The sequence below is a fragment of the Macaca thibetana genome, chromosome 3 (assembly GCF_024542745.1).
Source record: "Macaca thibetana thibetana isolate TM-01 chromosome 3, ASM2454274v1, whole genome shotgun sequence".
Lineage (NCBI taxonomy): Eukaryota > Metazoa > Chordata > Mammalia > Primates > Cercopithecidae > Macaca > Macaca thibetana.
In genome coordinates this window covers 136,873,840-136,894,004 of record NC_065580.1, presented here as the reverse complement: position 1 = coordinate 136,894,004, position 20,165 = coordinate 136,873,840, and the positions used below count along the sequence as shown (strand labels likewise).

Genomic DNA, 20,165 nt, shown 5'->3' with positions numbered 1-20,165 from the left:
ATGTGTGATCTGTGTAAGGACAGGAAGCGAGTCATTGGTCTGCACCGGGTGTGGGGGCTTCCACGAGGGCAGGACCCAAAGGGCCTGGCCTCGTGGCTGCAGCACTTCTTTCATATTAGGTTAGAGCCCCAGAATGGGAGGTGCCCTGGGGACCACCCCCCTCACTGCCTTCCCTCCTCCACCCCATCCCCTCGGTGATCTGGTGAACTGCCCACCCCCAGGTGTGCACCGAGCGGGGGCAGTGACCCTGACATCATGTCTCCCACTGCCCCTGCCCCCGCCACCACCTCCAGTGGCCCAGCCTCCGCATTCCCCACCCCCATGGAGGAATGCACCAGGCCCCCTTTCCTGGATGCGCCCCCACCCACATGCTTCCAAACCCTGGCATTTTCTGCTCCCCCTTTACTCCCAGCCCCTCCCCCAGGCTCCCAGACAAAGGGGAACTGGCTGGATCCTCTTAAAGGGACAGTGTCCCGTCAGCTTACTGATGAACTCCCCTCCTCAACCCCAGTTCCCTAGTTATAGGGAATTAGCAATGGCAGACAGCCCGTGACTGATACTCATGCAGGCCCCAGGGGGTGGAGGGTTTCCTGGGTAGGAAACAGCCCTTCAAGTTCCCTCATCTCATCCAGGTCCCAGTCTTTCCTACCTGCTTCTCTCCTAGATTGTGGCCCTATAGAGCCTGGGTTCTTCTGTCTCTGTGTGACCAACCCATAGCACCCAAACAGCGGCAGAGCTGGACGGACCCCCTAGCCTCTTCTCTGTGTGGGTCTGTACCCTGACCCAGACATGCGCACCCACACCAGGACCCAGTGGGGCACATGTGTGCCTGCGGGTTCACTGGGGCACCCACATTTTCTTTATTTTTTAGAGAGAGGGTCTTGCTGTGTCACCCAGGCTGGAGTGCAGTGGTGCAATCATAGCACACTGCAGCCTTCAACACCTGGGCTCAAGCGGTCCTCCCTCCCCAGCCTCCCTAGTAGCTAGGGAGTAACTACTACCTAGGAGTGGTCAGACTCCTGACCCCAAGTGATCTGCCCACCTCGGCCTCCCAAAGTGCTGGGATTACAGGCATGAGCCACTGCTTTGGGAGGCCAAGGCAGGCGGATCACGAGGTCAAGAGATCAAGATCATCCTGGCCAACGTGGTGAAACCCTGTCTCTACTAAAAAGACAAAAAATTAGCTGGGCGTGATGGTGCCTGCATGTAGTCCCAGCTACTCAGGAGGCTGAGGCAGGAGGATCACTTGAACCCAGGAGGCAGAGGTTGCAGTGAGCCGAGATCGTGCCACTGCACTCCAGCCTGGCGACAGAGCAAGACTCCGTCTCAAAAAACAAACAAAAAAACTTTTTCTAATTTTTACAAAGGTGCCTGTAGCCAAGGCAGGGTCCTGGGTGCAACAGAGGAGGGCGGGAGTGGATGTCTCAGCCCGGCCCCTCTCCCGCAGGTGTTGTGACTGCAGTGCCTCCCTGTCGCACCAGTACTATGAGAAGGATGGGCAGCTCTTCTGCAAGAAGGACTACTGGGCCCGCTATGGCGAGTCCTGCCATGGGTGCTCGGAGCAAATCACCAAGGGACTGGTTATGGTGAGCGCCCCCTGCCTTGCACACTCACCTGGGGTGGGGGTGTCCAAGCAGACCCCATGCTCCAGGTCTCTCTCCCATCATTGTCTCTCCTTGCTGGTCTTTGGAGTGTCCCCCGCTTTCTGAGCCTGACTGTCTGTCTGTATCCCTCAGCACCCCCATCTATGGAGCCAGCTCTGTCCAGGAGCTCAGCAGCTGGCCAGCCAGGTCCCCGCAGTTGTTTTTTTGGTGACGCCCTTCGGAGAAGAGGCCTGGGGAGGATCTGTGGGGGCTGTTGGGGCTGCTGAGCGGGGCTGTTCCCTCCTCACCCCCGCACCAGGTGGCTGGGGAGCTGAAGTACCACCCCGAGTGTTTCATCTGCCTCACGTGTGGGACCTTTATCGGCGACGGGGACACGTACACACTGGTGGAGCACTCCAAGCTATACTGGTGAGTGCCTTGGCCCCTCCCCGAGCCTAAGTGGCCCACCTGTGTCACAGGTCTGCAAGGACACTGACTGTCCCACACCCGGGCCTCCTGCCCCTTCCACGTTGGTTTTGCGGGGCAAATGTTCATATCTCCTTTCTTGTCCAGACGTGGAAACAAGGGAAAAGTAACACACAGAAGTCAGTGTGAAAAAGCCTCAGATGGCCAGGCATGGTGGCTCACGCCTGTAATCCCAGCACTTCAGGAATCCAAGGCAGGTGGATCCCTTGAGGCCAGGAGTTCAAGACCAGCCTGGCCAACATGATGGAACCCCATCTTTATTAAAAATTCAAAAATTAACCAGGTGTGGTGGCATGGGCCTATAATCCCAGCTACTCAAGAGGCTGAGGCAGGAGACTCACTTGAACTTGGGAGGCGGAGGTTGCAGTGAGCCGAGACTGCGCCACTGCTCTCCAGCCTGGGCAACAGAGCAAGACTCTGTCTCAAAAAAAAAAAAAGCCTCAGACATCAGCTTTCTTACTGGCCATGACTGCAGCATGGTGCTGGCGCGAATCACCAGAGTTGGGGCAGATGCCACAAGTTAAGGACACCATCCCCAGCACAACTGCTCCCTCTTTAGACACCAGCCACAAGGGGTCCCCAACCCACTCACACTTCTGACCGACTGGCTGCAAATTCAGGGACTCCCAAGACCCTGCCAAGTTTGATCGTTTGCTAACAGACTCACAGAACTCAGGAAAGCCTCCATTTAGGATTCCAGTTTCATTATAAAGGACACAGCTCAGGTCTGGCCAAATGAAGAAGCATCTCCCCTCCCTCCCCTAGCACATCAATGTGGTCACCAACCAGGAAGCTTCCCTGAGCTTCAGCAGCCAGAGTTTTTATTGGGATTTCATTACATTGTCATGACTGATTGAGTCATTGGCCGTACGATCAAACTTAGTCTCCAGCCCCCGTTCTTGGAGGTCAGGCTGGTTGAAAGCTGCAACTCTCTTCAAATCACATGATGTCTCTTTGCGGGGCTGAGTCATCTCATTAGTATCAATTCAGGAATAGTCTGAGGGGCTCATGAATAACAAAGATACCCCATTCCAAGGACTTAGAGTCTCCCTCCCAGGAATCAGGACAAAACCCAGACAGATTCTTTCTTATACAACACTGATCAGGCTGGATTAGAGGACAACGTGGCTTGATCCCAGATGGGCTTTTAATGACTTCCTCCTGAACTGGATTTATCCTCAGGCCTTGTCCTGGCCGCCTTACAGGATCACAGCGAGTAGACAGACCCGAATGACTCAGAGGGACGAGGGCTGGCTGGGCACGCACAGTTCCTGCTCCCAGTTCCATAGGAGAAGTGAAAGAAAAAGCTGGCCAGGTGCAGTGACTCACGCCTGTAATCCCAGCACTTTGGGAGGCCGAGGTGGGCAGATCACCTGAGATCGGGAGTTCGAGACCAGCCTGGCCAACCTGGTGAAACTGTCTCTACTAAAAACACAAAATTAGCCAGGCATGGTGGTGCGTGCCTGTAATCCCAGCTACTCAGGAGGCTGAGGCAGGAGAATCGCTTGAACCCAGGAGGCGGAGGTTACAGTGAGCCAAGATCGCACCACTGCACTTTTGGGCAATTGCTAGCTTTCCTTTTCTTTTGAGACGGAGTCTCGCTTTGTCGCCCAGGCTGGGGTGCAGTGTTGTAATCAACAGAACGAGATTCCATCTCTAAAAAAAAAAAAAAAGGAAGCGGGTAGGGGAAGAGCCTGGGGCTGGGGGCTGCAGGGATGCTGAAACTGATGATGCTCTTGACACTCTTTCCTTCCCACCCCTGGCGGCTCTTGCAGCGGGCACTGCTACTACCAGACTGTGGTGACCCCCGTCATCGAGCAAATCCTGCCCGACTCCCCTGGCTCCCACCTGCCCCACACCGTCACCCTAGTGTCCATCCCAGCCTCATCTCATGGCAAGCGTGGACTTTCAGTCTCCATCGACCCCCCGCATGGCCCGCCGGGCTGCGGCACCGAGCATGCACACACCGTCCGCGTCCAGGGGTGAGTGGCCGGTCTAGCGAGGCTGCCATCAGTGTGGCTGTGGCCATTGATGTGGGTGGCAGAGTCTGGCACGGGGGGCCCTGACAATGAATGGGCGAGTGTTTGGGTGCAGTTGGGGCCCAGCTCTGACAACCTGGTTTACCAGATTTCTGGCCCAGTCGTTCATTCCTCTGAATACCATTACAAATGCCAGATACAATAAAAAGACATTTCAGCCGGGTATGGTGGCTCACACCTGTAATCTCAGCACTTTGGGAGGTTGAGGTGGGTGGATCACCTGAGGTCAGGAGTTCCAGACTAGCCTAGGCAACGTGGTGAAACCCCGTCTCTACTAAAAATATAAACATAGCCAGGCGTGTTGGTGGGTGCCTGTAGTCCCAGCTACTTGAGAGGCTGAGGCAGGAGAATCACTCGAACCTGGGAGGTGGAGGTTGCAGTGAGCCCAGACTGCCATTTTACTCCAGGCTGGGCAGCAAGAGTGAAACTCTGTATCAAAAAATAATAAAAAAAAACACACCCAAAAAATAAAAAGACATTTTCTTTAGTCCATGTCTGATCCAACAAGAAAGAGGAGGAACCAAATCAGGAATGAGTGAAGAGGCCGGGTGCAGTAACTCACGCCTGTCATCCCAGCACTTTGGGAGGCCAAAGTGGGAGGATCACTTGAGGCCAGAAGTTTGAGACCAGCTTGGGCAACATAGCGAGACCTCCGTCTCTACAAAAAAAAAAAAAAAAATTTAAAATTGACCGGGCATGTTGAAATCACTGAACACATAGAGGCTGGGCATGGTTGCTCACACCTATAATCGGAGCACTCTGAGAAGCTGAGATGGGAGGATCACTTGAGGCCAGGAGTTCGAAACCAGCCTTTGCAACATTGTAGTCACAGCTACTTGGGAGGCTGAGGCGAGAGGATCTCTTGAGCCCAGGAAGTCGGGGCTACAGTGAGCTATAATTGCGCCACTGCACTCCAGCCTGGGCAGTGGAACAAAACCCTGTCTCAAAAAACTGGGGCAGGGCCGATAAAGATGAGATTACTGTGTGACTTTGAGCAGCTCCTTTCTCTCTGGGCTTTGGGGGTCTGTTTGAACAATGAGGGAGGTGGATACCTTGGAGCCTTCTAAGATTTCTGTGGAGCCTTTATTGACACCTTGAGAAGTAACATGCAGTGTTTCCACTTTTGGACCATTGCTCGCTTTCTTTTTTTTTTTTTTTTTTTTGAGACAGAGTCTCACTCTGTCGCCCAGGCTGGGGTGCAGTGGTATGATATCATCTCACTGCAACCTCCACCTCCCAGGTTCAAGCAATTCTTGCATCTCAGCCTCCCAAGTAGCTGGGACTACAGGTGAAGCATGCCTGGCTAATTTTTGTATTTTTAGTAAAGACAGGGTTTCACCATATTGGCCAGACTGGTTTCAAACTCCTAAGCTCAAGTGATCCTCCCTCCTCAGCCTCCCAAAGTGCTGGGATTACAGGTGTGAGTCACCATGCCCGACCCAAGTGCTAGCTTTCATTTGATGCAGTGAATGTTTCTTGTACACCTGTCAGGTGCCCAGGACTGCATAGGCATTGGTGAGATGCGAAGGTGGCCCTGGGGACAGAAAATGCTACTGGGCTTGACTGTGTGTCTCCATCCCTGCCTTGACATCAGCCAAGCCAGCAGCTGCTTTACATACATGAGTGAGCAGACAGCTGCTGAAAGAGACAAGGAAACTCCCAGACCAACGGCTCTTTCCAGAGGGCCAAGGGAGGTCCCCACAGAATCAGAGGCTGCAGCTGGTCCCTGAGATCCAGGCAGAATTTTAGAAATGAAGACAGTCAGCTGGGTGCAGCAGCTAATGCCTGTTATCTCAGCCACTTCAGAGGGCTGAGGTGAGAGGATTGCTTGAGCCCAGGAGGTGGAGGCTTCAGTGAGCTATGGTGATGCCACTGCATTTCAGCTTGGGCTGGACAGAGTGAGACCCTGTCTCTAAAATAAAAATAAAGAAGAGAGTTAATGACATCTCCTCCCTGTCTGTCTCACTGGGTAAGCATTCTGCCCAGCCAACATCTGGAACATCCCAGTAATTTCTGCAGAGAGCCACACCCTTCCCGGAAAGAGTCCAACTTGCCAAAGATTTACTTGTTTGTTTTAAACTGGTTTTAGTTGACTGCTTTTCATTTTGTGTACAGCAGCATTTTGAGGAAGGTTAATTTATCCAGGCCACCTGCTGCTTTAGCAAAACAAGGGAGAGGATGTGAGATTATAAGTAATTTATATATGTATGTTTTATTTTATATATATATATACACACACACACACACATATACACACACACACATAATTTTTTTTGAGACAGGGTCTTGCTCTGTCATACAGGCTGGAGTGCAGTGGGAAAATCGTAGTTCACTGCAGCCTCAAACTCCTGTGCTCAAGCAATCCACTCATCTCAGCCTTCTGAGTAGCTGAGACTATAGGCACACACCACCACACCCAGCTAATTTTTTAAATTTTTGTAGAAACTGAGTCTTGCTGTGTCGCCCAGGCTGGTCTCGAACTCCTGGGCTCAAGCAGTCCTCCCACATTGGCCTCCCAAAGTGCTGGGATTACAGGCGTGAGCCACCATGCCTGGCTTATTTTTAAGGCTATATGCGTGCAAAGCCTGTATCAGTGAAAATATTTTCTTTGGTTTTTTTCAACTTTTCATCTTCACATTTTGTAGATTTCTAGAAAATCTGCTAAAATAATAAGTCCGTTGAATACATACACACCCTTCACCAAGGTTCACCAATTCGTAACTGCCATATTTGGGAGTTATATGTGTCTCTCTATATATACATATATGGATACAGATACATATACATGTTTAGTGACTTGTTTATATTTGTTCGTATATGTATATGTTGTTATTTATTGATCGTTTGGGAGTAAGTTGCAGGGATGATTGACTCCCCCACAAATATGCTAGAGATTCTCAAAAGAAGGGCCTTCCTTTTTATTTTTTATTTTTGGAGACAGGGTATCACTATCAACCAGGCTGGAGTGCAGTGATGCGATCACAGCTCACTGCAGCCTCAACCTCCCGGGCTCAAGTGATCCTCCCACCTCTGCCTCCCCAGTAGCTGGGACTGCAGGCACAGGCCACCACGCCTGACTAGGCATTCTCTTCTATAATTATCAATTGTGTCTTACAGTACAGTGATCACATTTTGGAAATTTAACATTGATACCATTATCTAATACACAGACCGTATTCAAATTTTGCCAATCATCTCTATACTGAACTACTGAACCGTCCTTTATAGCAGTCTCCCCTGATCCACAATCCAGTCCGTGATCAACATTGCATTTAATCGTCATGTCTCATCAGTATCTTTTTTTTTTTTTTTTTTTTTTTTTTTTTTGAGATGGAGTTTTGCTCTCGTTGCCCAGGCTGGAGCGCAATGGCGCAATCTCAGCTCATCGCAACCTCCGCCTTCCGGGCTTAAGTGATTCTCCTTCCTCAGCCTCCTAAGTTGCTGAGATTACAGGTGTGCACCGTCATGCATGCCTAATTTTTGTATTTTTAATAGAGACGGGGTTTCACCATGTTGCCCAGGCTGGTCTTGAACTCCTGACCTCAAATGATCCACCCACCTCAGCTTCCCAAAGTGCTGGGTTTACAGGCATGAGCCACTGCGCCTGGCCATTTCCTCAGCCTTTCATTGCCCTTAATGACCTTGACATTTTTGAATTATGCAGGCCAGTCATTAAAGTAAAATGTTTTTCCTTTTTTTTTTTTTTTTTAGAAAGAGAGACAGGGTCTCACTGTGTTGCCCAGGCTGGTCTCAGACTCCTGGGCTCAAGTGATCCTCCCGCCTCGGCCTCCTAAAGTGCTGGGATTACAGGCGTGAGCCACCGCACCCGCCCTCGTATCTGGGTTTGACTGATGTTTCCTATTAGGGAGACAGGCTCTGCGGGTTTGGCCTGACACTGAATAAGTGATCCTCTGTCCTTCCGAGTGGATCTTGCCAGGAGACATATGATGTCAGCGTGCCCTTTGCTGAGGATGTTCGCTTTGATTACTTGTTTTTTCCCTACTGTAAGGATTTTTTTCCCTTTGTCGTCAATAAACCATTTGTGAGATTTGAGTCTGTAAATACCCTGTTCCCAAAAACCCTTCCCCAAATGATTTTAGCATCTATTGATGATTCTTGCCTGTAGCAATTATTACTAGGGTGGCTACCAAATGCTGAATTTCTAACTCTGTTCTTCCTTCTGTGTTTATGACTGTAAGGAAGAGCTTCTCCCCAATATGAGAATAGTCTTTCTGTTTGCTTGCTTGTTTGTTTGAGATAGAGTCTCGCTCTGTTGCCCAGGCTGGAGTGCAGTGACACGATCATAGCTCACTGCAGCCTCGACTTCATGGGCTCAAGCGATCCTCCCTCCTCAGCTTCTCAAGTAGCTAGGACTACAGGCAGCACCACCGTGCCTGGCTAATTTTTTATTTTTTGTAACGATGAGGTCTCACTATTTTGCTCAGGCTTGTCTCGAACTCCTGGCCTCAACCTCCCAAATAGCTGGGATTACAGGAGTGTGCCACCATGCCCAGCTAATTTTCTTTAAAAATTTCATAGAGATGGGGTCTTGCTATGCTGCCCAGGCTGGTCTCAAACCCCTAGTCTCAAGCAATCCTCCCACCTTGGCCTCTGTGCTGGGATTCCAGGCTTGAGCCACCACGCCTGGCCCTGTTTTTCTTAAAGTTCTCAGTCTCCTCTCTGCCTTACCCCCATCCCCTTTTCCATCTCCAGGACCTAGGGCAGAGACAAAGCGACCATTCCCTGAAAAGCTTGTATGAGGCAGAATGAAAACCAGGTCCCAGGCCGGGCACGGTGGCTCACGCCTATAATCCCAACACTTTGGGAAGCCGAGGCAGGCAGATCACCTGAGGTCAGGAGTTTGAGACCAGCCTGACCAACATGGAGAAACCCCATCTCTACTAAAAATACAAAATTAGCCAGTTGTGGTGGCACATGCCTTTAATCCCAGCTACTCGGGAGGCTGAGGCAGGAGAATCGCTTGAACCTGGGAGGCGGAGGTTGCTGTGAGCCGAGATCGTGCCATTGCACTCCAGCCTGAGCAACAAGAGCGAAACTCTGTCTCAAAAAAAAAAAAAAGGAAAGGAAAGGGAAGGGAAAGGGAAGGGAAAGAGAAAGGGAAAGGGAAGGGAAACCAGGTCCCTAACACCAAAGAGTTAAAAGAAACAAGTACATTTGGCAAATTGATATTTTTGTGAGTTAGCTTATGGGCAACTGATTGAGGGTCTCTTTCCCGTCTTCACCCTGCAGTTGTGGCTCAGAGCAAGCTGCCAGATCCCTTCTGCCAATGCAGGAGCAATAGAGCTTGGCCTCCTCTTGCAGGGCGAGTTTGGGAGTCAGATAGGAAGCCACTAAACCGAGACCTTTTTGAGACCCAAGGCACTCACCTGCCCCAAGCATACCAGACAGGCCAGGCGCAGTGACTCATGTCTGTAATCCTAGCACTTTGTTTTAGCTTTTGTTTTGAGACAGAGTCTTGCTCTGTCACCCAGGCTGGAGTGCAGTGGCAGAATCTTGACTTACTGCAACCTCCGCCTCCCAGGTTCAAGCAATTCTCCTGCCTCAGCCTCCCAAGTAGCTGGGACTACAGGCACCCACTGCCACGCTCGGCTAATTTTTGTGTTTTCAGTAGAGATGGGGTTTCACCAAGTTGGCCAGGCTGGTCTCAAACTCCTGACTTCAAGTGATCCGCCCGTCTCGGCCTCCCAAAGTGTTGGGATTATAGGCATGAGCCACCGTGCCCGGCCAGTCCTAGCAGTTTGGGAGGCCAAGGCGGGTGGATTGCCTGAGCTCAGGAGTTCAAGACAAGCCTGGGAAATATGGTGAAACCCCGTCTCTACCAAAAATACAAAAAATTAGGCGGGTATGGTGGTGTACACCTGTAATCCCAGCTACTCAGGAGGCTGAGGTGCGAGAATCGCTTGAACTCGGGAAGTGGAGGCTGCAGTGAGCCGTGATTGTGCCACTGCACTCCAGCCTGGTCAACAGAGTGAGATTCTGTCTCAAAAAAAAATAAAACCAGAAATCGAGACCAAGCATACCTGGGAGTTGGAAGGATAGACCTCTTCCCCCAGGATGGAGACAATGGTCCATTGAATGGGAGCAGCTGAGCATCTCGTGTGGGTGGCCAGTGCCTACAAGCGCGCCACCTTTCTCCAGCTCACGCCTGTGGCAGACATCAGTAATTGATTACAGAATTCCTCCTCTGAAACCAGAACTCAGTGTTCTGGCCATCTACTACTTCCCAGTCACACGAGGTAGAATCCTCTGCCTGCTCACCCCGGATCTGGTCCCCTTCGCCTTGGTTTCCTGTTGGGGTGAGGGACAGGCGGGCACTGGCCTGACCCCTGCCCCACCCACAGAGTGGATCCAGGCTGCATGAGCCCAGATGTGAAGAATTCCATCCACGTCGGAGACCGGATCTTGGAAATCAATGGCACGCCCATCCGAAATGTGCCCCTGGATGAGGTACGGTCCTGAGTCTGGGGGGCAGGATGGGAGGTAGTGCCTTCGTGCCTAGCCCCCTCCCCACCCCACCCCCGTTCACATGCCTGCTGTCCCCAGATTGACCTGCTGATTCAGGAAACCAGCCGCCTGCTCCAGCTCACCCTCGAGCACGACCCTCACGATACACTGGGCCATGGGCTGGGGCCTGAGACCAGCCCCCTGAGTTCTCCGGTTCACACTCCCAGCGGGGAGGCGGGCAGCTCTGCCCGGCAGAAGCCTGTCTTGTAAGTCAGCCTGCTCCTCGGTTCAGCTGGGTGCTTTCACCCCTGCTGGGACTCAAGGGCTGTGGGACCTAGGTCAGGGAGCCAGCCCTGTACAAATGCAGCCCAGGCTTGAGCCAGGGAGGTGGAGGCTGCAGTGAGCTGTCATCACACCACTGCTGTCCAGCCTGGGTGACAAAACAAGACCCAGTCTCAAAAAAAAAAGAGAGGAAACACATTTTCTAAAAAGCCAGGGGTGGGGCCAGGCGTGGTGGTTCATGCCTGTAATCCCAGCACTTTGGGAGGCCGAGGCAGGCGGATCACCTGAGGTCAGGAGTTCAAGACCAGCCTGGCCAACATGGTGAAACCCCATCTTTACTGAAAATACAAAAATTAGCCAGGCTTGGTGGCGGGTGCCTATAGTCCCAGCTACTCGGGACGCTGAGGCAGATGAATCACCTGAACCCAGGAGGCGGAGGTTGCAGTGAGCCAAGGTCATGCCACTATACTCCAGCCTGGGTGACAGAGCGAGACTCTGTCTCAAAAAAAAAAAGGATGACAGAGTGGGATCCGAGGGGTTGGGGCGAGCTAGGGGCTGCCACTAGAGCCGGGATAGGCTGAGACACTGGGATGGGCAGCCTTTGGACTGTCCCAGGCAGGCCCTCCCAAAGCAGGGGGTGATTGCATAGACTGGCATGGACAGGGGCATGCAGGCTGGAGGAGGAAGGGGCAGGGCCTTGGCCAGGTGCCACCTGTCCCCCGGTGGCACTGGGCACCATGTGTGCCCCCCAGGAGGAGCTGCAGCATCGACAGGTCTCCAGGTGCCAGCTCACTGGGCTCCCCGGCCTCCCAGCGCAAGGACCTGGGTCGCTCTGAGTCCCTCCGCGTAGTCTGCCGGCCACACCGCATCTTCCGGCCATCGGACCTCATCCACGGGGAGGTGCTGGGCAAGGGCTGCTTTGGCCAGGCCATCAAGGTACAGAGCATGCTAGGGTCTCGGGGGACAGTCTGGGTGGGACCCCTCCATTCTCCTTCCTCCCCAGTCTATGGATACGCAGTGGAAGGGGTATCTGGCTTCTAGACTCCCTGGCCAGTGCCCTCTCCTCCACCTTGGCCTCCTGGAGCTAACTAGGAGCAGGGGACCTCCTACAGGTAGACTAAGACCTTATGTGCAGGAGGTCATTGAAAGGTGGCTCCTAGCCGGGCGCAGTGGTTTATCCCTGTAATCCCAGCACTGTGAGAGGCTAAGGCTGTGGGATCACTTGAACTAGGAATTCAATACCAGCCTTGACCTCATATCTACAAAAAATTTAAAAATTAATTGGGTATAGTGGTGCATGCCTGTGGTCCAAGCTACTTGGGAGACTTAGGTAGGAGGATTGTGAGCCACGAGTTCGAGGCTGCAGTGAGCTATGATCATGCCACTGCATTCCAGCCTGGGCAATAGAGCAAGACCCCATCTCAAAAAAGAAAATGAATACATCCCATCCACTTGGGTGTTTGGGAACATCCCATGCGCAGCCCAGAGTGTGAAGCCATCTGCATGTCTCCCTGGCAGTCCTGGGGTGGAGATGGGGCTTCCTAGAAGGCGGGCTTACAGCAGAGACTCTGTCTTCACACCTCTGTGTCCCACACGCAGGTGACACACCGTGAGACGGGTGAGGTGATGGTGATGAAGGAGCTGATCCGGTTCGACGAGGAGACCCAGAGGACGTTCCTCAAGGAGGTCAGTGATCGGAAGGCCCTCTTCCCTCCGGAGGGCCTTCCAGGTGCTCACCCCTGCCCCTCAACACAGGTCAGGAAAGGGCTCAGGGACCTATCGAAAGAGAGCAGGCCAGGCACAGGGCTCACACCTGTAATCCCAACACTTCGGGAGGTTAAGGAGAGAGGATACTTTGAGACCAACCTGGGCAACATAGCAAGACGCCATCTCTACAAAAAAATTTTAAATTTACCGAGCTTGGCGATGTGCACCTGTCATCCCAGCTACTCGGGAGGCTGAGGTGGATCGCTGCAATGAGCCATGATCGCACCACTGCACTCCAGCCTGGGGAACGAGGCAAGGCCCTGTCTCAAAAAAAAAAAAAAAAGTTAATTGCATTGGTCGCACGCCGTGACTCACGCCTGTAATCCCAGTACTTTGGGAGGCTGAGCCAGGCGGATCACTTGAGGTTGGGAGATCAAGACCACCCTGGCCAACATGGTGAAACCCCTGTCTTTACTAAAAATACAAAAATTAGCCAGGCATGGTGGTGGGTGCCTGTCATCCCAGCTACTCGGGAGGCTGAGGCAGGAGAATTTCTTGAACTCAGGAGGCGGAGGTTGCAGTGAGCCAAGATCGTGCCACTGCAGTCCAGCCTGGGTGACAGAGTGAGACTCCTTCTCAAAAAAAAAAAAAAGAAAGAAAGAACTGGCCGGGCACGGTGGCTCAAGCCTGTAATCCCAGCACTTTGGGAGACCGAGACGGGCAGATCACGAGGGCAGGAGATCGAGACCATCCTGGGTAACACGGTGAAACCCCATCTCTACTAAAAAAAATACAAAAAAACTAGCCGGGCGAGGTGGCGGGCGCCTGTAGTCCCAGCTACTCAGGAGGCTGAGGCAGGAGAATGGCATAAACCCGGGAGGTGGAGCTTGCAGTGAGCTGAGAGCCGGCCACTGCACTCCAGCCTGGGCGACAGACCGAGACTCCTTCTCAAAAAAAAAAACAAAAAGAAAGTAACTGCAGGCAGGGGACTGGGAAAAAGAGCATCGCTGGGGGTGGGGGCAGCTCAGGCAGAGGGCACAGCAGCTGGTGAGTGTGGCAGAGACAGGAGAGGGGAGCTGGGGAGACCGTCTATAGCACCTGGTGGGATGGAGAAAGGAGAAGCAAACCCAGGCACAGCTCGGACCACACAGAGCCCAGGCCCAGCCTGTTTGTGCCCCGCCAGGTGAAGGTTATGCGATGCCTGGAACACCCCAACGTGCTCAAGTTCATCGGGGTGCTCTACAAGGACAAGAGGCTCAACTTCATCACTGAGTACATCAAGGGCGGCACCCTCCGGGGCATCATCAAGAGCATGGTGAGTCCTGGGCAGAGCCAGCCACCCCCGCTGTGTGGCCCCGGGCAAGGCAGCTCCCCCTGTGGGCCTCAGTCTCTTCTCTTCAATGGGGGGCAGCCACGGGGGTCTCAAAGGCCCTCTGAACCCTGATTCCTAATCAAATAGGGGAATGACTGACTCCATCGAAAGCTGGGAAAGGCCAGGAACAATGGTGCACACCTGTTATTCCAGCACTTTGGGAGGCCAAGGCAAGAGGATCACTTGAGGCCAGGAATTCAAGGCTGCAGTGAGCTGTGATCTCACCACTGCACTCCAGCCTGGACCACAGAGCAAGACCCTATCTCAAAAACGAAAATAAAATTCAGAGCTTTCCTTAAGGATTTGAATAAAATTACAAATCCATCTTTAGAAATAAAGTGCTCAGGCCTGGCGCAGTGGCTCATGCCTATAGTCCCAGCACTTTGGGAGGCCAAGGCCAGCAGATCACTTGAGGTCAGGAGTTCAAGACCAGCCTGGCCAACATGGTGAAACCTCGTCTCTACTAAAACTTTAAAAATTAGCCAGGTATGGTGTTGGGCACCTGTAACCCCAGCTACTTGGGAGGCTGAGGCAGGAGGATCGCTTGAACCTGGGAGGTGGAGGTTGCAGTGAGCCGAGATTGCACCATTGCACTCTAGCCTGGGCGACAAGAGTGGGACTCCATCTCAAAAAAAAAAAGTGTTTGGAGGAAGCGTTGCAGAGCCCTGTGCTGGACTATGCCCTGGGGATCCAGTCCTGGCCTCCAGCCCCATTTCTGTACCACCCTGAGACCATGGGATCTTCCTCAGGTTGGATTACTTTGTATCCAAATTGTGGACCCTTTGGGCTCCTGCTAGGAGGTTCCACTCAGGTTCCATTGTCACGTGCAATTTAGAAACTCTGGGCTAGGCCAAGTGCAGTGGCTGACACCTGAATTCCCAAACTTTGGAAGGCTGAGGCAGGAGGATCTTTAGAGGCCAGGAGGTCAAGACCAGCCTGGACAGCATAATGAGATCCCATCTCTACAAAAAAATCAAAAAATTAGCCAAATGTGGTGGCGCATGCCTGCGATTCCAGCAACACGGGAGGCTGAGGCAGAAGGATCTCCTGAGCCCAGGAGGTCGAGGCTGCACTCCAGCCTGGGTGATAGAGTGAGACTCTGTCTCGATAAAAAATAAAGATCTCCAAGGGGATGGGGTTTGGGAATGAGGCGTCTCCCCCAAATGATTTGAGCCCAAAGCCCCGTTCTCCTGGCGTAGCTCAGTGCTGCCCCGTTCTCCTGGCATGGCTCAGTGCTGCCACTCTGCAGGTGACCTTGCCAGGCCCTTCTATCTCTTACCTGTCTGTGAAAGTAGGTTCCAATTTTTTAAAAACCTAGAAAGATGAGTTTTTTGTTTTGTTGGTTTTCTTTTTTTTTTTTTCTGAGATGGAGTTTTTTTCTTTTTTTTTTTTTTTTTTTTTTTTTGTTTTTTTTTTTTTTTTTTTTTTTTTTTTTTTTTTTTTTTTTTTTTTTTTTTTTTTTTTTTTTTTTTTTTTTTTTTTTTTTTTTTTTTTTTTTTTTTTTTTTTTTTTTTTTGTTTGTTTTTTATTTTTTTTTTTTTTTTTTTTTTTTTTTTTTTTTTGTTTTTTTTTTTTTTTTTTTTTTTTTTTTTTTTTTTTTTTTTTTTTTTTTTTTTTTTTTTTTTTTTTTTTTTTTTTTTGTTTTTTTTTATTTTTTTTTTTTTTTTTTTTTTTTTTTTTTTTTTTTTTTTTTTTTTTTTTTTTTTTTTTTGTTTTTTTTTTTTTTTTTTTTTGTTTTTTTTTTTTTTTTTTTTTTTTTTTTTTTTTTTTCTTGTTGTCCAGCCTGGAGCGCAATGGCACGATCTGAGCTCACTGCAACCTCCAACTCCCTGGTTCAAGTGATTCTTCTGCCTCAGCCTCCCGAGTAGCTGGGATTACAGGCGCCCACCACCACATCCGGCTAATTTTTGCATTGTTAGTAGAGACGGGGTTTCACCGTGTTAGTCAGGTTGGTCTCAAACTCCTGACCTCACGTGATCCACCCGCTCTGGCCTCCCAAAGTGTTGGGATTACAAGCATGAGCCACCAAACCTGACAGAAAGATGAGATTCTATAGAAAATAAATCTAGCTTGTTTTCTCAGAGGAGGCAGATTGGGAGCTATCCCTGCTTAGAGTTTGAAATCAGTTCTGTTAGGAAATAATGTTTGTAGGGGCTGGGTGCGGTGGCTCATGCCTGTAATCCCAGCACTTTGGGAGGCTGAGGCAGGTGGATCACTTGAGGTCAGGCGTTTGAGACCAGCCTGGCCAATGTGATAAAACCCCATCTCTACTAAAACTACAAAAATTAGCTGGGTTTGGTGGCAGACACCTGTAATCCCAGCTACTTGGGAGGCTGAGGCAAGAGAATTGCTTGAGGCCAGGTGCAGTGGCTCATGCCTGCAATCCCAACACTGGGAGGCCAAGGTGGGCAGATCACCTGACGTCAGGAGTTCAAGACCAGCCTGGCCAACATGGTGAAACCCCGTCTCTACTAAAAATACAAAAAATTAGCTGGGCATGGTGGCGCATGCCCTTAGTCCCAGCTACTCAGGAGGCTGAGACACAAGAATCACTTGAGCCCAGGAGTCGAAGGTTGCAGGGAGCTGAGATGGTACCACTGCACTCCACCCTGGGTGACAGAGTAAGACTCCATCTAAAGGAAAAAAAAAAAAGAAAATAACGTCTGTGAGCTGTGTTGACTCATACTTTTTAGAAGCAGACAGTTGTGGGTGCCTGAAGAAATCAGGGTGTTGAGGAGCTCATAGGATCCTCTAGGACACTTGCCCCTTCCTGCCTCTCTCTCATGCAACCATCCCTGCCACCGGGGCCCCCCGCCGGCCCCACCCTGGCCTTTCTTTCTCTATCCCAGGACAGCCAGTACCCATGGAGCCAGAGAGTGAGCTTTGCCAAGGACATCGCGTCGGGGATGGTGAGTGAACCGGGTGCTCCAACTCCATTCACAATCCCACCAGGAATTTGCAAACAGAACCCACAAAGAAGCTTTGAAAGAGGGCAGAGGGGGTCGATGGGAGAGTGGGAAGAATCGTCCTGACTGGCCTGATGGGGGTGGGAGCAGAGGGAGTTCCTGGGGGGCCAGAATGGGCTGGGGTCCCTCCGCACAGCTGCCCCCTGACTCCCGTGTCCCCGCCCCCAGGCCTACCTCCACTCCATGAACATTATCCACCGAGACCTCAACTCCCACAACTGCCTGGTCCGTGAGGTGAGCACCAGGGCCCCACGTGGCTGGGTGTTGGGGAGACAGCAGGAGCCCAACCACTCCCAGCCTCGGGGCCTTCCCAGAACTGGAGGCCCCCAGGTTGCCTCCATGACTTCAATTGGAGGTGGGGGTGGGGGGCAGCAGCCTGTGGGGAAGAGCCCAGCATCAGGAGGCAGACAGACCTGGGTTTGAGTCCTGTCTCTGCCACTGACTCATGGTGGACCGTCAGCATCCCAGGTTTGTAGGAGGGTCTTATAAATCAGTGAAGGAGAAAGTGACAGGTAAGCTGCAAAGGACCAGGACCCTGGTCTTCGTAGAGGGCAGCCCCCGGCACAGTGGCCACGGGCTACACCGGACAGCACCAGCATCTGGGGGCCACAGAGCGGGGGCATAGGCTTGTGGGCTGGAGTGGTCAGGGCAGGCTGTCTGAAAGAGGAGGCTTTAGGTGGATATTTAAGCAGAGGATGGGCAGGCAAAGAGCCCAGTATCTAAGGACTGGCAAGGGAGGGGAGCCTGGTTCTCCACCGAAAGCAGAGGAGGGAGTAACCATGCCTGTCTGGAGAGGTGGTGTATTCACGTCCTGGGGCTGCCATCACAAAGTACTGTGAACCAGATGGCTCAAAACAACAGAAATGGGCACAGTGGCTTACACCTATAATCCCAGCATTTTGGGAGGCCAAGGCAGGTGATTGCTTGAGCCCAGGAGTTCGAGACCAGCCAGGGCAACATGGTGAAAGCCCATCTCTGCCAAAAATACCAAATAAAATAGCCGGGCATGGTGGCATAAGCCTGTGATCCCAGCTACCTGAGAGGCTGAGATGGGAGGATCGCTTGAGCCTGGGAGGTGGAGGTTGCAGTGAGCCAAGATTGTGCTACTTTACTCCAGCCTGGGAGACAGAGCCAGACCCTGTCTCAAAAAACAAAACGAAACAAGGCCGGGCACTGTGGCTCACGCCGAGGCAGGTGGATCACTTGAAGCCAGGAGTTCCAGACCAGCCTAGCCAACATGGCAAAACCCTGTCTCTACTAAAAAATTCAAAAATTAGTGGACATGGTGGTACATGCCTGTAATCCCAGCTACTCGGGAGGCTGAGGCAAGAGAATCACTTGAACCCGGGAGGCGGAGGTTGCAGTGAGCCAAGATCACACCACTGCATTCCAGCAACAGAGTGGGACTCCATCTCAAAAAATAAAAATAAAAAAATAAAAAATAACACAGACCTGTGTCGGCTCACACCTGTAATCCCAGCACTTTGGGAGTCCAAGGTGGGCAGATTACTTGAGCCCAGGAGTTCGAGACCAGCCCTGACAACATGGCAAAACCCTGTCTCTACAAAATAATAGAAAAAAATAGCTGGCATGGTGCCAAGTACGTATAGTACCAGCTACTCAGGAGGCATAGGTGGAAGGATTGCTTGAGCCTGGGAAGTTGAGGCTGCAATGAGCTGTGATCATGCCACTGCACTCCAGCCTGGGCCACGGGAGGGAGACTCTGCCTAAAAACAAAGAAACTCGAAAAGTAAAGAACATAGACCTCACCTGGTTATTGGGAATATTAAAGATAAAATTGGGCGAGCTATGGTGGCTCACTCCTGTAATCCCAGCACTTTGGGAGGCTGAGGCAGGTGGATCACTTGAGGCCAGGAGTTCAAGAGCAGTCTGGGCAGCATAGCAAGACCCTATCTCAGTCAGTCAATCAACATAAATAAAGAATAAACCTGGTGGCATGCCATGCACAGGACCTGGGTCTCTAATCAAAATTCCTGTCTTGCTGGGGCAGTGGCTTACACCTGTAATCCCAGCACTTTGGGAGGCCACAGTGGGTGGATCACCTGAGGTCAGGAGTTCAAGACCATCCTGGCCAACATGGTGAAACCCCTGTCTTTAATAAAAATATAAAAATTAGCCAGGCATGGTGGTGGGTACCTGTAATCCCAGCTACTCAGGAGGCTGAGGCAGGAAAATGGCTTAAACTTGGGAGGCAGAGGTTGCAGTGAGCCAAGATCGCAATACTGTACTCCAGCCTGGGCAACAGAGTGAGACTCCATCTAAAAAAAAAAAAAATGCCTATCTTTCCAAAACAAAGCAGCGTCGGTCCCCTCGGAGGTGGGAGGGAGCACTTGCAGCAGGGAGCAGTGGGGGCACCGGGATGGTTTGGGGAGCACGTGGAGAAGGGGCAGAGGGTGCAGCATGTGGTGGGAGGGAGGAAGCCACACTGCCATCCTCAGGTGCTTCCAGCAGCTCCATTTGCAAAGAGCTGATGGCTTTGGGGAAGGAAGGGGTCCCCACCCTGTGCCAATACAGGGTGTCAAAGGTGTGTTCTGTGGTCTGTCTACGGGTTGGCTTGGGGTCCTGGTGAGGGGCAGGCCAGGCGGGCAGTACCAGGATCGGGTCCCAGTGTGACCCGGCTTCACCTTCCCAGAACAAGAACGTGGTGGTGGCTGACTTTGGGCTGGCACGGCTCATGGTAGATGAAAAGACTCAGCCCGAGGACCTGCGGAGCCTCAAGAAGCCAGACCGCAAGAAGCGCTACACCGTGGTGGGCAACCCCTACTGGATGGCGCCTGAGATGATCAATGGTGAGTGGTTCAGCCCTGCCGGTCATGGCCCTCACAGGGAGCCACGGGGGGCCCAGCAGAGCAGCAACCTCCAGAGCCCCTGGCCCCTCCCAGCCTCCTTGGCTCTTCAGTTACCCTGTGGGTCCTACATTGGCTCCCTCTTTCTCCTATAAGGCACTTAGCGGCAACTGGGCAAGGTGGCTCACGCCTGTATTCCCAACACTTTGGGAGGCTGAGGCAAGTGGATCGCCTGAGGTCAGGAGTTCGAGACCAGCCTGGCCAACATGGTGAAACCCCCCCCATCTTTACTAAAAATAAAAAAATTAGCCGGGCATGGTGGCAGGTGCCTGTAATCCCAGCTACTAGGGAAGCTGAGGCAGGAGAATCGCTTGAACCTGGGAGGCAGAGGTTTCAGTGAGCCGAGATCATGCCATTGCACTCTAGCCTGGGTGAGAAGAGCGAAACTCCATCTCAAC

At 51.9% G+C, this 20,165-nt stretch overlaps 3 protein-coding genes across 6 annotated transcripts in view; 2 read left to right on the top strand and 1 right to left on the bottom strand.

The window, feature by feature from the left end:
- The window catches only part of ABHD11 (abhydrolase domain containing 11), a 997,569-nt gene that overhangs the window by 372,980 nt on the left and 604,424 nt on the right, over nucleotides 1-20,165 (bottom strand). The window lies entirely within an intron of this gene.
- Nucleotides 1-20,165, top strand: part of LOC126950333 (eukaryotic translation initiation factor 4H) — a 170,520-nt gene that overhangs the window by 70,583 nt on the left and 79,772 nt on the right. The gene's annotated exons all lie outside the window — the stretch shown is intronic.
- Nucleotides 1-20,165, top strand: part of LIMK1 (LIM domain kinase 1) — a 36,782-nt gene that overhangs the window by 10,494 nt on the left and 6,123 nt on the right. For both annotated transcript variants that reach the window (XM_050783708.1, XM_050783709.1), the window contains 11 exons: nucleotides 1,448-1,586; nucleotides 1,903-2,012; nucleotides 3,845-4,051; nucleotides 10,471-10,576; nucleotides 10,673-10,839; nucleotides 11,608-11,791; nucleotides 12,455-12,541; nucleotides 13,746-13,877; nucleotides 16,784-16,843; nucleotides 17,069-17,134; nucleotides 19,554-19,710. In XM_050783708.1, the coding sequence (XP_050639665.1) occupies nucleotides 1,448-1,586; nucleotides 1,903-2,012; nucleotides 3,845-4,051; nucleotides 10,471-10,576; nucleotides 10,673-10,839; nucleotides 11,608-11,791; nucleotides 12,455-12,541; nucleotides 13,746-13,877; nucleotides 16,784-16,843; nucleotides 17,069-17,134; nucleotides 19,554-19,710 (1,415 nt within the window). The remainder of the gene's footprint in view (nucleotides 1-1,447; nucleotides 1,587-1,902; nucleotides 2,013-3,844; nucleotides 4,052-10,470; nucleotides 10,577-10,672; nucleotides 10,840-11,607; nucleotides 11,792-12,454; nucleotides 12,542-13,745; nucleotides 13,878-16,783; nucleotides 16,844-17,068; nucleotides 17,135-19,553; nucleotides 19,711-20,165) is intronic.